We start from the raw sequence: 16,110 nt of genomic DNA on the forward strand, positions 1-16,110 counted from the left end.
TTAACGACCAAGTATTCATTTTACACCTGAATACACCAAGAGAATGTGAGTAAAGGACTCAGTTATGCGCCGCTCATAGCAACCGCATTACAATGCTATATTCATTCTCCTCAATAAAACTTGAAAACTCAACCAAACTCTGATATCATGTTTGGCTATGAATTCAATTTATAGCATCTTAATAATCCCAACAAAATGCCATTTTGACACGGTGGGTCACATATCGATCAAACAGTGGGTCATGTATCGATCACAAGGTGGGTCACATACAGATCATACGATTGGTCACATATCAGTCACACGGTAGTCACATATCGATCACACGGTGGGTCATATATCAATCAATGAATATTATCAAAGAGACTTGAACTTAATTCCAAACCCATCACCTAAATATTAGGCCAAAAATATAAGACTCAGTTTGGGTTTTGATGTTTTATTGAGGACAAATGACTACCGCAGAATAGGTTGACTTATACCAGTTGGGGTGACTAAAACCAACCCCGAAATGTGCTCCCCTGATTGAAATGTATTCAACATATATGGTAAAATGTGCAGCATTTGATAGATTTCACCAATTTCCACACTTTAGAAAAAAAAACATCGGACAGGTTATTTCAGTGTCAAGATATGTATCATATTTTTAAAAATGAAAGATTATGCCCTCCCGCCACGACATCATAAGAATCATCTTTATCATTATAATATTCATAATATAATAATAATAATAATAATAATAATAATAATAATAATAATAATAATAATAATAATGATAATAATAATAATGATAATAATGAAAAATAATAATAATAATAATGAAATAATAATAATAATAATAATAATAATAATAATAATAATAATAATAATAATAATAATAATAATATATATATATATATTATTATTATTATTATTATTATTATTATTATTATTATTATTATTATTATTATTATTATTATTATTATTATTATTATTATTATTATTATTATTTATTATTATTATTATTATTATTTATTATTATTAGTATTATTATTATTATCATCATCATTATTATTATTACTATAATGATAAAGATAATTTTAACAATAATAGTAAACATTGTTGTCATATATATTATAAAACATAAGTGTGTATGTGTTTGGGGTGTTTTTGTTTTTTTTTTTTAGTTGTTTTTATTTTTTATTTTTTTTATTTTTTTTTTTTGGGGGGGGGGGGGGGGGGGGGGGGGGGACGGAGTGTATGTGTGTCTTTATTCATTACCGTATATTTAAAATGCCTCATACTGTGTTCATACCGCTCCTGTTTTCGGGGTTGTTTTGTCTGATACGAGCGGTCACGCATCACATCATTCTAGAGATGTCCATTGTATCCAAACTGGTCAAACCTGACGATTTGCCAGTTATCCGGTTAGATTTTTACCCCCCAATTCCGGATTCTCTTCTTCGAGGTTTCACAGTGGTTTCACATATTGTTGTTTGTATTTTTATTCAAGTCTCCACACCTATACATATTCAAATATTAAGAACCTTGTTTATTGTTTCGAGATAATATATAGTCATGTGAATTTGTTTTGGTGGAAGGAAATCTAGATTCTTGATAGACTGGCAGCGTAAACTTTCTGGTTTTTATTTCGCACAGAACAGTGGTTTTTTCTCAAAGCTTGAAGAATGGCTGGTGTAAAACTTGCATTGGCCATCTTATTGGCTACGTGTTTTGGTAAGTTATCTAAAATATATTTTCTAATGGTACTATAGCTGACTTTGATTTACTTTTTATTCTGTAAAATAAAGTATCTGTTGGTGACGCATCTGGTTGGGTTCTTTCTTTTAAGTTCTAAGGTTGTCCCTTTCTACCTGATCGCTTATATATATATATATATATATATATATATATATATATATATATATATATATATATATATATATATATATATATGTTGTCCTGAAGTTAGACGAATCTTTTTACCAAAGTACAATCTGGAGTCCTTAAGAAAAAGGGAGGCAGTGGGGATTCTCATGAGTAACTTGGAGAGGGGTGGGGGGGGGGGGTCTCTTTTTATTATTTGTGACACACCGTCTCTAAACGTAACTATTTCGGGGTGAATCGGTCTTTAAAAGTCGAATTTACAATTAAATTAATAAAAACTAATTCTTAAGTTATTGCAAGCTAAGAAAGTGTGTTCATTCTCCACCAGAACGAGCATAAGATAACCCCAAGTTGTATTTAATGAATCATGAATTGAAAAAGTGTTTAAGACACATTGCTCTACATTAAATAGTTCCCAACTATCGACCATCCTCTGTTGTGTAATAGTAGCACGTTTGACCGATAATCAGCAGGTCTGAGGTTCGATTCCTCGCCAGTTGAGGCAGCAATCTGATTTTTTGGGATGGTTGTCTTGTTTTGTCTAGCATTGTGTCATATACGGATATGTGGTCTAGTAGTATGACACTCGCTTTTGGATCGGAAGGTCCTGGGTTCGCGCCTCGCTCGGCGCATAGTTGAGTCCTTGGAAAAGACTCTTTACTCACATTCTCTCACCGTACTCAGATGTAAGATTAGTACCTGGCCGTCAACAGCATTGTCTCTGTCGGAAAAAAATTGTAATATCGCCTAACAGGCGTTATGTCTCGTTCCACATGTTTCGTGTCAAGGACCCTTTGTAAAGCGCTTTGAGCACATTTAGTGGATATTGCGCTTTATAAAAGCTCAATTTGAAAAAATTATATACACTCCCTTCAGATCTTTATCTTACACCAGTGCCTGCTCCGTAATTGTCACTTTGATATTTGAAGCTATAAACAAAGAATGCATCGCCTCTGGATAGTTTTAAAACTGATCGACCGAAATCTAAGATTTCAATATGACCAGTAATGTTTTCTTACTCATGTCAAATTATTTATTGATGATATTATTGATAGATCATATTGCATTTTTCATATCAAGGATATAATCCTAAAAGGTTGCCTTTAACCATGTTATGTTATGTTATGTTATGTTATGTTATGTTATGTTATGTTATGTTATGTTATGTTATGTTATGTTATGTTATGTTATGTTATGTTATGTTATAAATTCAATTTCTAGCACCCAGCTCATCCAGACCGGACACCGCTTTGATGTGTCACATTTGATGAAAAATGATATTGTTATTTTGTAGATTTTCTTTTTAAATGAATTGAGAAATTAGGGAGCAGGCATAAAGATTTGAACAAGTCTGTTTGAACGGTGCCAGTCAAAGCAAGACAGAAAAAATCGAGAGAAAAAAATATATCCCAAAATACCAGTCTTCCTCGACTTGTATTTTTCTTTCTTGCTATGTTCCACTTCTGATAACCCAATTCCTTATGGGCTCATTGTTGTAATGGGAACTTTTTAAAATGACGCAAAATATTGTCCATTACAACAATGTTAATCTAGGCCCATAAGTGGGTTCGGATCTCAGACCAGCATATATTATGTACACTTCGTCTGGCATCGTTTCATAAACACTTGTTCATATCTTTAAATAAATGTGAATTAACCCTCTCTTTACCATCTGCAGAAAAATCGTCATATTTGTTATGTCACAATATAGATACATTTTTCTTATTCAGATTTATTTTGTACGTGACAAACTTTGAAGAATGGTCTTTGTTTAATCAATGGGAACATAAAGTTGTTTTTTAGAGTTTGTTTGAGTTTTAAAAAATCTACTTTTCTGCTGGGTAAGCCTGCCATTTTTTAATATCTCATTTTTTATGGGTCTAAATGTGATTCGTATGGGAGTACATCAGAATAAATTCGATGGCAATAAGTCAATTTTTATAGTTAAAATGATCAGCAAATATGCGGGTAAATACACCTGATGTACGGGGACGATTTATTAGTAGAGCAATCGCTTCATATGCAAAGGGACTGATTTCGATGGGGTGACCGTCCTGTTTGTGAGTGAGCATTATCACAATGTGTTGACACAGTAATGTTTGGCATATCAATGCCATGTAGTTTTTAAATGACTTGTGTTAAGAATCTATTAAAATCGTTCGAAGTCTAGAGGCCCTATGATTTTAGCTAACCGTCATGTATTCAAGACAGCTATGATCGGGACCAGTTTATAGCCATCTGAAGTAATCCCTGTCACCCGAAACGACCGGCTCCACAGATTACGAGCAATAGGATTCAATAGTCGTAACGTCACTTCCTTCCTAATGATGCATAGTAACTTAGAAACATTGGTTCTAAACTATCGGAACAGTGGCGGACGCTCTTATGAAATATTTCTCCGACGAGCATAAAAGTGTATCCAGAGGAGAAAAACATTATAAATATGATCTTGTTTTGACTTTTATACAGTCTGATCACAAGACATATGAAAGGTTCTAGCCAGCTTGAAGAACAAAAAGTAATGATTTTCTTTGTATAGAACCAAGATGGCCGCCGTTGTCGGGCGGCGTGACATCAGACTACTGAATCCAATACGCACAATTTTAACAGAAACTCCTGGAAAATGTACGGTGTCGACAAGTGTTGCTATGCCATTCCCTCATCAGTGTGTCAAAATATTGTGATAAATACTCACAAACTGTAAGACTGATCGAATCGGCTGTTTTTGGCATGTGCATTATCGGTTCCTTTCACGAGTATGGATTCATTAAATGAGTTATTGTTATAGCGCTAAATAACTCACGAGCTTGCGAGTGAGTTATTCCTCGATGAAAAAACAACTAATTTCTTAGATATTTCATAACAAATAATTTGTAAAAATGTTTCATTTTTCAGTGAATCGAGGTTATCTATAGATGGGGATGATTAAAGTTTGTCAAAGGGAATCCTAGACGAAACGTTAGACACGGATTTGGTACTTTTAATGCCAATTTTTAAAAATAGTCATTAAACAAAGAAATAGTCCTTTCTAGATACTAACCATGGAAATGGGATAAGAAATTCATGATTGTTATCCACTTCTAAGGGCATTTACTAGAAAATGTAATGTTTCTAAAATTTTGGCATTTACTTAGACCATTCCGATTTTTCCAGTAATTTGTTCAAAATGTTTTTCAGAAATTATTTTGGCACTGGAACATCGTCTGTCTAGACATGCCGGTTATTTCTTGTTGTTGTATGCACTGTTCTTTCAATTTTTTATATTCTTGTTTTCGTAATTAGCGGCGTACATAAATGAAGTCAGAATGAAATAGGAAAGGGGTGGGGGGGGGGGGCAGCAGAAGATAAATTCAGCTAGAATGAGTATTTTGTTATGAATTTTAATGGTTTTGAATGCATGGCAGTAATAACTTCGATTCCCTGTTTGTATTTTTCTACATCTGCTTGAATGACAATTTGACCCGAATAAGAAAAAGAAAGTTGGATTTAAACCAATAAAATGTGCGCAAATATTCTGTAAGCGTTGAGGACATTTTGTATTCAACGCATTCAAAGCTTTATTCAACGATCAAGTATTTACTAATAAATGATAGTGTTTTCCAATGGAAGGGGTGGAATAAAGGTAGTTAGGGGCCTTCTGTAAAGCGCTTTGAATACGGTTAATTGATACTACGCGAAAATAAGCCTCACTATGAAAATTCTGTGACATGTAATCAGGTTTCAGTAAATACATTCAGATTCCTCTTCCAATGGGTTTAAATCTTATTTTGCGGCTGCCTTCTTTCACTGCCACTAAAATACAAATTGAATACCCCCCCCCCTCCCCCGCCTTATTTCTTAAAGTGAGAGAGGAAGGGAGGGGAGAGGGTTTGGATTCGAAGAGGGGTGTTGATTTGTGGCCAGGTATTGAGGGGGGGGGGGGGGGTTACGTGTTATACGTCGCGTTAAATGATTTCTCGTATTGAAAATAATATCAACTGCTGAGTCATGTTATCAATGTTATTATTATCAAATTTAGTCAAGCAAACAAATATTGTTATGATACATTGAAAGTCACGTTCTTGAAGAATGAAACAAACACGTCAGATTGATTTCGAAATAAATTCTTTATATTATGATATTATAACTTTTTTGTCGTCATCAAGATTTTGAATTGAAAAAAATAAATCAATAAATATAATATTGCGACACAAGATCATTATCATAATAATGTGTATAAATAACTTTCGTTTAAAACCGGTTCCCGTTTAAATTGTATAATATATCAGCGCTTCAAAAAAATGTTTTGAAATATTGTATCATTGGGTCCATGGGACCTCATGGTATTGTGTCATTTCGTCTCAAAATGGTAATAGCTCAGGGTCTCCGTATACTTATTTGCAGGTCGGATAACCCAATTCCTTATGGGCTCATTGTTGTAATGGCAATCTAAAAAAATTGAGGCAAAATGTTGTTTATTACAACAATGTTAAACTAGGCCCTAAATTGTGTTCGGATGTCAAACCTGTATATATTATGTACAAGTCGGTCAGAATACACCCGATTCTTTTTATTGAATTCTAATCTTAAGTCATAAATTTCAAATTAACATTAATGCATCCATTGAGGAGATATATTTATTTTTCCTAGTCTTAAACTTTAAAAATACCATATATTTCTAATTTATGATTATTTTGACTTTAGGCTAAATTGTCTGCATTTTGTCCATCCCGACATAATGCCAAATAGACGCGGATGGTCACATATGAACTAGTTTCATATTAAATACTTTAAGCAAAATATTTATTGTCATCTACCATCTGAGAACCGTTTGTATTGGGGTGGTTTAGATGTTGAAAATTGAATTTGTAGCCAAAAAGATAACAGACCCTTGGTTAGATTTAACTGATTTTAAGGTAAAATATGACCCATTACCTCAAGGTGGTGTCATGTCGGGGTGATTTAGAGGCCAAAACTTAATTTTATTTGTAGAAGTTTGCATGAATTTGGATGGAACTATATTTTCGATTCTTTCTTATGGTCTGGGAGTTGTTAAGGCCTTCTTTGAGAATATTTGTAAGTTTTGGGGTTTTATTTTCTCTGTAGCAAACTGTCGTTTATGAAAAGACGAAATGTTTTACCTTCAGAATTTTTGGAGAGCGTGTCATTTACATAGAGTATGATCAAAAGTGGACCTAAAACTGTTCCCTGTAGGACACCAAATAGAACATGAAATGCTGATGATAGTTTGTTTTCTACCATCACTTTATGAGAAAGATCTGACAGGAAGGAAGTGTATGGTATTGGAAATAACATAATGCTTCAACTTGCAAGGAGGCTCATGTGATAGACTGTATCAAAAGCCTTGCTCAAGTCTATCTGGTCTCTATAATTAATGGTATTAGTCCACTCCATGACATGACATTGAAGTATCGCAAATGCCATTTACTTCTTAAATTAAGATAAACTATATTCTAAAGGCTCCGAGACGTAAATCACTGTGCTATTTAGTTGTTTTATTTTTATTTTATTTTTTTGGTGTATTTATTCGTTTAGTCCGTCCAAAGAGGAGGAGAAGGAGAAGAAGGAGTAGTAAGAGGGATAAGAGATAGGAATAGGGATATGTAATGGAGGCGTGTTCTACATACATACATTTATACCGTAAAGGTACTTATTATCCATGAATAGATTTAATCAAGCACGGCGGAGGGGCCTCAATTTGTTTTTAAAAAGCTATATAATGTTTTTGTTTGGATTTATGAACCTAACCGGCTGTTTTGTAATATAAAATGTTTTTTTACCCATTTCATAAACAAATTGTCATATGACAATCAAACCCCTCCGTAGTAATCTTATTTCGCATTCCACATTAATATCTTTTAAATGTATTAATCTGAATGAAAGATATGTTTTGGAAATGTATAGAAAAGATAATTATAGGGTTTTGCCAGAAAATAAACGATTCAATGGTGATTTCAGGTTTTGTTATTTTGTAAGAATAAAAGGGTAAAAGAAAAAGAATTCATTTGGGCATTAGAGAAGACGTAATGATTTGATTATATAAAAAAAAAATACCCGTATCGAAATTATTATGATTAATAACATATTTGATATAGAATTACCTCTATCTTCTCATTCTCTCTTTTTCTATCTTTCTCTCTCTCTCTTTCTCTCTCTCTCTCTCTCTCTCTCTCTCTCTTTATCTATCTATTTATCTATCTCTCTCCCTCGCTCCTATGTATCTATCTATGCATCTATTTGTCTAGCTTTCCATCTATATTCCTACATATATTCCTCTATCTCCCTTTCCATATATAGTGTATATAATATATCAGAGTCTCTCTCTCTCTCTCTCTCTCTCTCTCTCTCTCTCTCTTTCTCTCTCTCTCTATCTATCTATCTATCTATCTATCTCTATCTCTATCTCTCTCTTCGTATTTATTTATGTATTTTTTCATTTGTTGTTATGGCTGTTCAAGTAATATCTAACATATCGCTTCAATATCATACTATACCACGCCCAACACTTTAAAAAAATGATATTGAATGCTTATTCTTGAAAAAACCCGTTAAACTCATAACGAAAACGCGAGCTTTTATATAGTGCAAGATTGACTATAATAAATATGCGCAAAGGGCCCAAATCAACAACAAGACTTAACATGAGATCTATAAGTTTTCGATTTTACACTATGTTGTTACCAGGAAGTACTCGTTTTACATCCGAGCTTATGTGAGAATATGTGATTAAAGAGTGTTTCAAAAGACTCAAAAGTTAAGATAAAATAAATAAATGAATGTGGACATCTATACAGTGCAATTTTAAGGATTTACAAATGCTCATATCGTTTCACATGGTATATTTATTCCTCCGGCAAGACATATGGAATCATATTTTCATTTCATGCAGTACTAGTCGCCTGTTAGGCAACTTTTTTGTACTAACACGCTTACAAATTTACGTCACTCATTCACACCATTTTGTCTACAACTATGTAAACCAACCCAACCGTTCTAAGGTGATGCGTCACATATTAGTGCATATTGCAGTCTATACGAAACTCACTTCATAGAAGTTCAAGACATTATAAATTTTACCCGCTTCTTCTGGGGGGGGGGGGGGGGGGGGGCATTATAAAATATCATATCTCTCTCTCTCTCTCTCTCTCTCTCTCTCTCTTTCTCTCTCTCTCTCTATATCTATCTCTCTCTCTCTCTATCTATCTCTCTCTCTCTCTCTCTCTCTCTCTCTCTCTCTCTCTCTCTCTCTCTCTCTCTCTCTCTCTCTTTAATTGTATAAAAAAGAAATGAGATTGCGAGCCCATTGGTCCACGGAAGCAGCGCATGGTCTTATTATGTAAATGTTTAATTCGTCGGAAAGTAGTGGAGTGAGTTGTATGTTCGGTCTGTCGGGCAGCTCATTAGTCTAGTGGTAGGGCACTGAGCTTGCCACCTTTAGGTTGGAGGTTCGAATTGAGCTGTGGAAGGTGCGTCGTTCAGTCCTTGCAAAAGATTTTGTACTTTTTAAATATTCAGAGGTGGGTAACTGTTAACCAACAGCGTTATCTTTGTCGGATAGGAGAATTATTTAATTACCTCACACGTCAGTGTCATATATCATTCTACAGGTTTAATCTTGCTGCTAGCTTGGGATCCCTTGTAAAGAGCTATGAGCACATGTTACGGATTTCGCGGTATATTATACAACTCATGTTTTTTCTTATTATTGTCAGATAGTACTTTGCCAGAATCACGTTCTATCCAAAAGATAGCAAGCAATTGCTACTGCTTATTTATTGAGCTCACAAAAACTCTTTTTTTTTTTTTTATTCTATTCCAATCTCCGTTAGCCTCCACGTTTGCCGTCATCAAGGATTGCACTTTTGACAACATCGATGGTTGTACCAAACCAGTTACCGATCTGGATGGAAGCTTGGATACTGACGCCATTTGCATGTAAGTAGTAACTCTCTCTCTCTCTCTCTCTCTCTCTCTCTCTCTCTCTCTCTCTCTCTCTCTCTCTCTCCTATCTATCATGTCCCTCCTTCTAGTCACCTCCGCCCGATCTTCCTCGCCTATATTTATTTCTCCTCCTCTCTTCCCACTCCTTTTAATCCATTTATCTGTCACATTCTTCCACTACTCATTCTCTTCGTCGTCCATTTTTCTTCACCTTTTGTTACTGCCCTCCTCCACTGTTGCTCCACTCCACCCCTTTCTCTTGTTTCCACATTTCTTTCTATATCTCCATCTCCACTCCCACCGTCTCATCATTTATATCCTCTTCTTCTTCTTCTTCTTCTTCTTCTTCTTCTTCTTCTTCTTCTTCTTCTTCTTCTTCTTCTTCTTCTTCTTCTTCTTCTTCTTCTTCTTCTTCTTCTTCTTCTTCTTCTTCTTCTTCTTCTTCTTCTTTCTTCTTCTTCTCTTCTTCTTCTTCTTCTTCTTCTTCTTCTTCTTCTTCTTCTTCTTCTTCTTCTTCTTCTTCTTCTTCTTCTTCTTCTTCTTCTTCTTCTTCTTCTTCTTCTTCTTCTTCTTCTTCTTCTTCTTCTTCTTCTTCTTCTTCTTCTTCTTCTTCTTCTTCTTCTTCTTCTTCTTCTTCTTCTTCTTCTTCTTCTTCTTCTTCTTCTTCTTCTTCTTCTTCTTCTTCTTCTTCTTCTTCTTCTTCTTCTTCTTCTTCTTCTTCTTCTTCTTCTTCTTCTTCTTCTTCTTCTTCTTCTTCTTCTTCTTCTTCTTCTTCTAATCCTACTCTTGTTTCCCCGTCTCGCTATCTTTCTTTTCCAGCGGAGTTTTACCCTCCTTCCCTTATTCTTCCTCCTCTTCATCCTCTTCGTCCTCGTCCTCCTTCTCATTTTCCCCTCTCTCTGTTTTCAAACTGCTGCTGCTGAGAGGGTAGCAACATTGGTTGTCATGTTTCGAAATCGGCAATAGCATGAATTGGTGATTTAGCAATAAGTCGACTGTATTCGCAATGATACTTTTCAGAAAAATGAAACCGTTTCTTGATTGATGTTTAAAAAAATAGAGCTCAAGTCAGACCTCTTTTATGACAGGGGATCTAAATCTAAGATAACTTATGAAGCATGCTTTGTGATTTTTTATCGTATAATTAATATTTCATCTTTTGCAATGCCTTCCGCTGCTTTTAATACAAGAAGGTGTCACATATTACGAGCATATCACTGTGTGCACAGAACGTTTGCCTAATAACAAAGAACTGGGCTGTGTCAATAATATAATGGGAATCTGTTTATTACTTTAAAGCAAATTAAATCAGCAAGTTAATCCTCAAACTAAAGCTTGGGATTAGCCGAGTAGAATGCTACTTCTCAACTTAGTCTCCGTCTCCTTCATATATCCTCAGTCGACTGTTTTGTAAGAACATGTATCGCGTCCTCGTAAAACTAAGTTGACTGAACTTGTAGCCAAGTTTTTACTACTGCCTTGGCTTCTTCATCACTTCAAAGCGATGTTCCCTCATTGTCTCCATGATTGGACAAAAACGATGAAAGTCCGAATGTGCCAAGTTTGGTGAATAACGGTTGGTGAGACAGCGTTGTGCATTCAAATGATGCGATTACCTCTCTTGTCCAGGCAATTGTGTGTGGCCGTTCATTTTCATGAAGAAACAATACCCGTTCTTGTTCCAAATCCGGTCTAACTCGGCGAATTCTTGTTTTCTGCTGCTTCAGAGTCTGTATGTACCTTTCAGGGTGACTCCATATGGTTGGATATCAACGAGGATTACATCTCTAATATCCCAAAACACTGTTGCCATAAGTTTCCCCGTTTTTTTCTCAGTTCTGAATTTTTGGTCTTGGGAAAGAGGGATGTCGCCATTACATTTATTGTCTCTTAAACTCAGGTTCATAATGATGAATTCAGGTTTCATCTCCAGTAGATATTCTAATTAGAAAGCTGTCATCTCTCCCACTTAGCCAAAGAAGCTCGGCATAGCAATTCACTTTTTCTCATTTGTCAATTATTGCATGGATAGCCAATAAGCGTAGATCTTTGAGAATTCTAAAGATTCGACGAGTTGATGGGAACTACCTTGACTGGTTTCAAGATCTCCTGCTATCTCATCAAGAGATATTCTTTTGTCAGATCTGATCAATGCTTCTCTCTCTCTCTCTCTCTCTCTCTCTCTCTCTCTCTCTCTCTCTCTCTCTCTCTGTGTGTGTGTGTGTGTGTGTGTCTCTCTCACACACACACACACACTCCCCCTCTCTCTCTCACTCTCTCTTTCTCTCTCTCTCTCTCTCTCTCTCTCTATCTATCTATCTATCTATCTATCTATCTATCTACCTATCTATCTATCTATCTATTTGATTCACTGAGTTGATATTGCTTGGAGGGCGTCCATCACGAGGTGTGTCAGATAGAGGCATTGTTGAAGGGGTGTCAGATTGGGTGTTGGCTTGCTTCTTATTTTCTTATAATTGAGATACACATTCAACTCACCTAAAAACCTGCACCTACCTTATGCCTAAATTATCTAAAATTTCTCAAAGCGTTTGCAACTTTTACTCGAGGTTTATCCTTCAAAAAAAGACATTCAATGGCAGTTCTCTGTCGCTAACTGACATCCGTTTGAGCATTTAAAACTGCCATAATTTTGTCAAAATGTGACTAAATTTTAAAAAATTCAACTTTTGGTTTCGAGAGTACATGTGTAAGTCTAACTGAGGCAAATATGGCTTCATAATATGAAAAAAATGAACTCCTTTGGAGATTTTCCCCGTTATTTTTTTTGACTCAGCATCGTAACTGGAGTCCCACAAATCTGCAACTTTTTCTCCTCGCGGTACCTAGATATATCAAAGTTGAAAGGTAATCCTTTGAAGAATTGAAAGAATACCGTTGTTGAATAAGCCACCCCGACAAAAGGCATTTATTTATCTCTGCTTTCAAAGGCTCAAACGACGCTGGAATCGGATGTGGTTAAATGGTGATATCAAAGATCAAAATACACTTATTTCGGTTCGGGTTTATAGGGAATGAGATCAGCGGAGGAGTAGCGTCTCTTGATTGGACGTCGCCCATAGTCTGTGACGTCACCGGCGGAAAAGTTATTAGAGAGAGAACGTCATGTTGGTTGTGCGCATGCGTCTCTCGTCCTCGAGGACGGTTACGAACCGCGGTTATTATCATTTTTATTTTATTTTCTACTCACAAATTTGTTTTGTACCTTCAATATAGGGCAAAGAGAAGAGCCAAAGATTGTCTGCATAATCTTCAGCCTGGCTGTACTGATGCAGAACACGGGGCGGAGAAATACAAGATAGAAGAAATATTGAGAGCGTTTAACCAAGACCTCTCGAGCTGCCCCGAAGGTAAAATAAAATTCTGGTTTTGTAAAGAATCTTTTTTTCAATATATATACGTCTCATTTTATATTAGCTGACTGACTGATTATGATTGATTGATTGATTGATTGATTGATTTAATAATTGATTGATTGGTTGAATGATTGATTGATTTATTGATTGATTGGTCGGATGCGCTAATTCGAAAAAATTAATGCGTTATTGATTGATTGATTGATTGATTGATTGACCGAATGAGTGAATGACCGGCTGTCTGGCTTATTGATTGATCGATCTATTGATTAATTGATTGATTTAAAACCTTACTGACTGACTGATTGATTGACTGTTTGATTGCCTGGATGGTAGGCTCATTTAATTGATTGATTGATTGATTTGATTGAAATGATAATCTATGAAATTGTTCGTTTGTAAAACCTTTTGACTTCCTCAGATCGCATATGTGACCCCTCGTCTCAAAACGGTATTAAGCCGGGATGATTAAGTTGCTGAAAATGTAATTTGTTGCTAGAAATATCAGACTTTGGTTGAGTTCGTATGCCTTATAGAGGAGAAGGAATATCATATTTTAGAGTGCTAAATACCAATAATTCATATTTTTGACCAGTTTACCTATAATTTGACTTTGCAGCATCTGGTCCATCCCTACATAATACCGGTTTGAGACGTTGGGTCACATATGTTAGTACATGCGCCATCCAAAGTCAGGAACAATGTGATTTATTACGTTACATTATTTCTTACTCCAATCGGCCAAAATATGGAACTCATTTTATATGTAGTACAGTAAAGTCGTCTGGTACTGTTAAGCGTACTTTATAAAATCTTAGATTTCTTACAGCATTGCCTATCTGAAAATGCCCATTACTTATTCAACCCATAAACCACTGCTTTTTTATAAAATAAAACTGAAATAAAACCTAGATCTACTTTAATCATCGAAAGAGAGAACTTTTCCTTTAGATTTATTCCAGGGTAAGATTGGAATGACCCAGATGTCAATAGCTGCTCTGCGGTGCTGCATCGCAAAAGAACTAGGGTGAGGTGATTTGCTTAAGACCACACTGCACGACAAGGGAATCGAACCTAATGTTTCATGGTTACGAGGAAAACAAAAACAATTTTTAAAAAGCTGTACTACATGGCTCCTAATCTCCAGTTCCCGAAAATAAATTGTCAAACTTGAAAAAAAGCAGTGATTCAATAAGATAAAAATCCGGAAAGGTGTGAATGAAACAAAAAGAAAAAAAACATCAGAAAAGTCAGCTTTTCTCGACTGAGAATCCAACCTCAGACCTCCTGATTACTCCCTTATAAAAAAACTGAGATTTTATATAGAGCAGTATCCACTATACATGCTCAAAGCGCTTTACAAGAGGTCCCTGGCCAACAACAATATTTAATATGTAGGACGGGACATGACCAGGCGATATTGTATTTTTTTTTTTCGGACAGAGATACCGCTGTTAACGGCCAGGTACTCATTTTACACCTGAGTACGGTGTGAGAAAATGAGTAAAGAGCCTTCTCCAAGGACTCAACTGTGCGCCGAGCCAGGAAAGCGAGTGTCATACCACTAGACCACATAGCCGCAAAAATAGTTAGGGCATGTCTGCCGTCCACTGACAAAAAGCCTTTCATATTTTGGGTAAAAATATTTTTACTTCAGATACGCGTCGATAGTGACACATTATGCGTCTACGTGGTATACTGGTAGGACACTCACTTTCGGACCGGAAGGTTCTGGGTTCTCGTCCCGCTCTAAGCATCGCATAGTTAAGTCCTTGAAAAAGGCTCTTTACTCACATTCTCTCATCGTACTCAGGTGTAAATTGAGTAACAGCAGCGTGTCTGTCAAAAAATAAAATTGTAATGTCGCATAACAGTCGTCACGTTTCGTCCTTCATGTTAAATGATGCTGTTGGTTAGGGATAATTTATAAAGCGGTTTTAATGGATATTGTGCTATATAAATACTCAAATTAGGGAGCAGGCGCCGGTGAAAGCAAAAGATCTGAACAATGCGTGTATGAAACAGTGCCAGACAAAATATATTAAGATTATTCTCCACGTATCCTATAATCTTAACCCTCTCCGTACCTGCCATTTTCAGGATTTTACCTAAAACTTCACACCCAACTAACCCAAACATAATAGCAGTAATGTTCTTGCGATACATAATTTCTTTAGCAAGACATGCTCTACAACACACTGTTCATTTTCTTTAAATTTCATGATGTACAAGAGAAATTTGAATAAGAAAAATGTTGGTTGTATCGTAACGAATGTAACGATTTTCCTATAGTTGGTAAGGAGAAGGTTAAACCTGAGACTTCTTTGGCTTTGTGACTTACACAAAACATTGATATTATGAGAAAAAAATGAATGTATACCAAAGATAGCAACTTCGTTCTTATATTCTGTATTTCCAGCCGTAAATACTGGATTGATGCCTGCTGTCATGTCTATGTCCAGTAAGATTATATTATTTTCTCTCACTTCTTTTCTGCAACCCTGATTCTTACTATTTATTTGCACCGACTGTAAAACTATTCACCACCAGTGTATTATTGTTATAATTAATTATCATTTCGAAAGTAAAATCGGCGTGAGAAAGGAGTGTAGAAACCTAGCTCACAAGCAATAAATGATATAAACTAAATATATTATGACTTTACTATTATTATAATACATCACTGATATTATTACGGAAGTGCTTGTTCATTAAAATATGCCAGATTTTTCAAATAATTATTACAACTAGAATCCGGGTTTTTAGACAAACTTTCTGGATTTAAAGCGATGTATTAATTTTTTGTTTAGCATTTTTGTTTTTGGCCGAAGAATGGCTTTGATCCCGAACATTCTGTGTTTTGATATTTTCTTCTGTATTTTTTTTTTTGTTTTGTTTTTGTTTGTGTTTATTTTTTTAAGCTGTTATA

General features: G+C 35.3%; 1 protein-coding gene across 4 annotated transcripts in view; it reads left to right on the plus strand.

Annotated features, from left to right (window-relative positions):
* Positions 1–1,292: 1,292 nt before the first annotated feature.
* Positions 1,293–16,110, plus strand: part of LOC144976958 (uncharacterized) — a 75,513-nt gene continuing 60,695 nt past the window's right edge. For 2 of the 4 annotated variants that reach the window (XM_078921609.1, XM_078921610.1), the window contains exons 1-3: positions 1,432–1,713; positions 9,693–9,798; positions 13,042–13,175. In XM_078921609.1, the coding sequence (XP_078777735.1) occupies positions 1,665–1,713; positions 9,693–9,798; positions 13,042–13,175 (289 nt within the window). In that variant the 5' untranslated portion in view covers positions 1,432–1,664. Of the gene's footprint in view, positions 1,714–9,692; positions 9,799–13,041; positions 13,176–15,600; positions 15,643–16,110 lie in introns of all 4 variants that reach the window. The other 2 variants (XM_078921607.1, XM_078921608.1) reach the window with 2 other exon arrangements.

The sequence above is a fragment of the Berghia stephanieae genome, chromosome 7 (assembly GCF_034508935.2).
Source record: "Berghia stephanieae isolate SIO BIC M18660-M18661 chromosome 7, UCSD_Bste_1.3, whole genome shotgun sequence".
NCBI lineage: Eukaryota > Metazoa > Mollusca > Gastropoda > Nudibranchia > Aeolidiidae > Berghia > Berghia stephanieae.